This window comes from Eimeria mitis, genomic scaffold (genome assembly GCF_000499745.2).
Source record: "Eimeria mitis Houghton genomic scaffold, Emh_scaff254, whole genome shotgun sequence".
NCBI lineage: Eukaryota > Apicomplexa > Conoidasida > Eucoccidiorida > Eimeriidae > Eimeria > Eimeria mitis.
This window is the reverse complement of record NW_013570880.1, coordinates 22,849-25,869: the sequence shown is the minus strand read 5'-3', so window position 1 is coordinate 25,869 and position 3,021 is coordinate 22,849. Positions and strand designations below refer to the sequence as shown.

The window sequence follows — 3,021 nt, the reverse complement described above, 5'->3', positions numbered from 1 at the left end:
CCCCCTTCTCTGTATTTGTTTGTGTGTTCTTCATCTCTTCTTTATAAATTTATTTATTAAATTTATTTATATTTTATTTTTTTAATTCTTTCTCAACAAATTAATACCGCCGTCTGCTGCTGCATGTACACCCCGAGCTGCCTATACACCCCAATCGTAGCCTTCTGCTGAGGGGCCCCAGAGGGCCCCCCACCTTTTGCATGCGGCTGCAGCGATGGAGCTGCTGCTGAGCGCTGCCACTGTGCCCTGCATGCACACCTGCAGCAGCAGCAGCAGCAGCAGCAGCAGCAGCAGCGGGGGCGGTTACAGGGACAAGTGCAGCAGCAGCAGCAGCAGCAACAGCAGCAGCAACAGCAGCAGCAGCAGCAGCAGCAGCAGCTGGAGGGGTTTGAGGGAGGAGCTGCATTCCGTGCCGTTACGGTTGCTGCTGTTGTTGCTGCTGCTGCTGCTGGCTCTGCAGCAGCAGCAACGCGCTGTATGTACACCCCACGCTGCTGCCTCACGAGCAGCAGCAGCAGCAGCAGCAGCAGCAAATGCAGCAGCTAAAAGAATTGGTTGGCCTCCCCAGGCCTTTCTTACCTCACCAAGGCTGCAGCTGCTGCATGCAACGCCAGCAGCAGCAGCAGCAGGAGCAGCAGCAGCAGCACAAACACCTGCTGCAGCAGAAGGAGCAGCAGATAGACATGCAGCAGCAACGGCAGCAGGAGCAGGAGCAGGAGCAGCAGCTGCTGCTGCTGCTGCCTCTCCGTTTGCTGCAGGAGCAGCGCGAAAGTGTACAAGCCGCCTTCAGCTGCCTCTCTTTCACAGCAGCAGCAGCAGCAGCAGCAGCAGCAGCAGCAGCAGCAGCAGACTCCTATCGGCAGCCAGAGGAGCAGCAGCAGCAGCAGCAGCTGGCAGCAGCAGCAGCAGCAGCAGCAGCAGGTTGTGGAGCATAAGAAGATGCTGCGAACCCTTTCAGTGGTTGCGGTGCCGCATAAAGACAGCAGCAGCAGCAGCAGCTGCTGCTGCTGCTGCTGCAGCATCTGGTTTGTTAGCAGCAGCAGCAGCAGCAACTCGGCTGCTGCTGCGTGCTGCTGCTGCTCCTACCTTGCGTAACAGCTTCCTGCTGCAGCTGCTGCTTGTGGGGTGTCTATACACCGTACACTTGCTGCTGATCTCTCCTCATCTGCTGCTGCTGCCGCAGCTGCTGCAGCAGCTGCTGCATGTAGAGGCAGTGCATGCAGACTCTGCTGCTGGGATCGTCGCCCTGGCTATTGCTGCTGCTGTCCTGCTGCAGCAGCGGAAGCAGCAGCAGCAGCAGCAGCAGCAGCAGCAGCAGCAGCTACCCTGGAAGGTGCAGCAGGAACATCTTCCATTTGCTGCTGCTTCTTTTTTTGTTTTTGTTTATCTCTCTTTCTTTCTCTCTCTCTTTCTTGTTTATATTTATTTATTTTTGTTTGTTTTTATTTTTTTGTGTTTTTGTTTGTTTGTCTGTCTTCTTTTCTCTCTGTCTCTGTGTGCTTCCATCTGTTTTATTTTGTTCTGCTGCTGCTGCTGCTCCTGCTGCTGTTGCTGCTGCGGCTGCTGCTGTTGCTGCTGCTGCTGCTGTTGCTGCTGCTGCTGTTGCTGTTTCTGTTGTTGTTGCAACTGCTGCTGCTGCTGCCGTTACTGCTTTTCCTGCTATTGCTGCTGCTGCTGCTGCTGCTGCTACTGCCTCTCCTCCCCTTCCTCCTCATACTGCTGCTGCTGCTGCTGCTGTTGTTGCTGCTGCTGCTGCTGCTGCTGCAGGATCCCCAGGAGAGCCTTTGGCGTTGCTGTCTTGCTGCTGCTGGTTTGCTGCTGTCTTTTTGTTTGTCTGGGTATGCTGCTGCTGCAGTTGAGGTGCTGCTTGCTGTTGCTGCTGCAGCAGGTGTATGTACACCCCAAATAGATATGCACAGAGCCATGCAGGTATGCTGCTGCTGCTGCTGCTGCTGCTACTCCTGCTGCTGCTGCTGCTGCTGCTTTTGCTGCAGTTGCTGCTGGGCTGATGTTAGTACTGATGCTGCCCCTGCTGCTTTTTCTGCCAACGTGATGCTGCTGCTGCTGCTGCTGCCCCTGCTGCTGCTGCTGCTGCCCCTGCTGCTGCTGCTGCTGCCCCTGCTGCTGCTGCTGCTGCTGCTGCTGCTAGTGGCGCTGCTGTTGCTGCTCTTTGTACTGCTATTCCCACTGATGCTCCTATTTGTGCTATCCCTGTCGCTGCTGCTGCTGCTGCTTTTGCTGCTGCTGCTGCTTGTGCTGCTGCTGCTGCTGCTGCTGCAGGTGCTGCTGGGTCACTTGGCTTGGGTGGTTGCTGGGATGTCTTTGCTGCGGGGTCTGCTGCCGTCCTTCAGGCGGCAGCAGCAGCAGCAGCAGCAGCAGCAGCAGCAGTTGAATGCCCTGCAGCAGCAGCTTGCTGCTGCGATGCACGATACTGCTGCTGCAACAGCAGCAGCAACAGCAGCATCAGAAGCAGCAGCAGCAGCAGCAGCAGCAGATACAGCAGCAGATGCAGCAGTCCTCCGCGAAGCAGCAAAGCAAGCGCTGCATGCAGCAGAGCAGCTGAAGCAGCTTCTTAGCTGCCAGCAGCAGCAGCAGCAGCAGCAGCAGCAACAGCAGCAGCAGCAGCAGCAGCAACAGCAGCAGCAACAGCAGCAGCAGCAGCAGCAGCAGCAGGACAGATACAAAGGAGCAGCAGCAGAGGCTCCAAAGCCGCCCCTCGCCTTCTTACGGTCTCAGCAGCAAACGCAGCTGCCCTCTTGTGCAGCAGCAGCAGCAGCAACTACAGCAGCAGCAACTGCAGCAGCAGCAGCAGCACCAGAAGCAACAACAGCAGCAGCAGCAGCAGATGCAGCAAACCCATGGGCTTTCCTCCGGCCAGCTAGGACTGGAATCGCTCGTGCTGCTGCTGTGCTAACAGGGAGGATGAAGCAGCAGCAGCAGCAGCAGCAGCAACAGCAAATCAAGCAGCAGCAGCAGCAGCAGCAGCAGCAGCAGCAGCAAGAATGTTCATCGTGGCAACGG

General features: G+C 56.9%; 2 protein-coding genes across 2 annotated transcripts in view; both read left to right on the top strand.

The window, feature by feature from the left end:
- Positions 1 to 935, top strand: part of EMH_0005520 (uncharacterized protein) — a gene marked incomplete at both ends in the record, with an annotated part of 1,243 nt that extends 308 nt beyond the window's left edge. The window contains 2 exons of the mRNA XM_013497218.1: positions 265 to 386; positions 461 to 935. Of these exons, the coding sequence (XP_013352672.1) occupies positions 265 to 386; positions 461 to 935 (597 nt within the window). The remainder of the gene's footprint in view (positions 1 to 264; positions 387 to 460) is intronic.
- A 1,381-nt stretch (positions 936 to 2,316) lies between these two features.
- EMH_0005510 (uncharacterized protein) overlaps positions 2,317 to 3,021 on the top strand; it is a gene marked incomplete at both ends in the record, with an annotated part of 909 nt that continues 204 nt past the window's right edge. Inside the window, one exon of the mRNA XM_013497217.1 lies at positions 2,317 to 3,021. Within this exon, the coding sequence (XP_013352671.1) occupies positions 2,317 to 3,021 (705 nt within the window).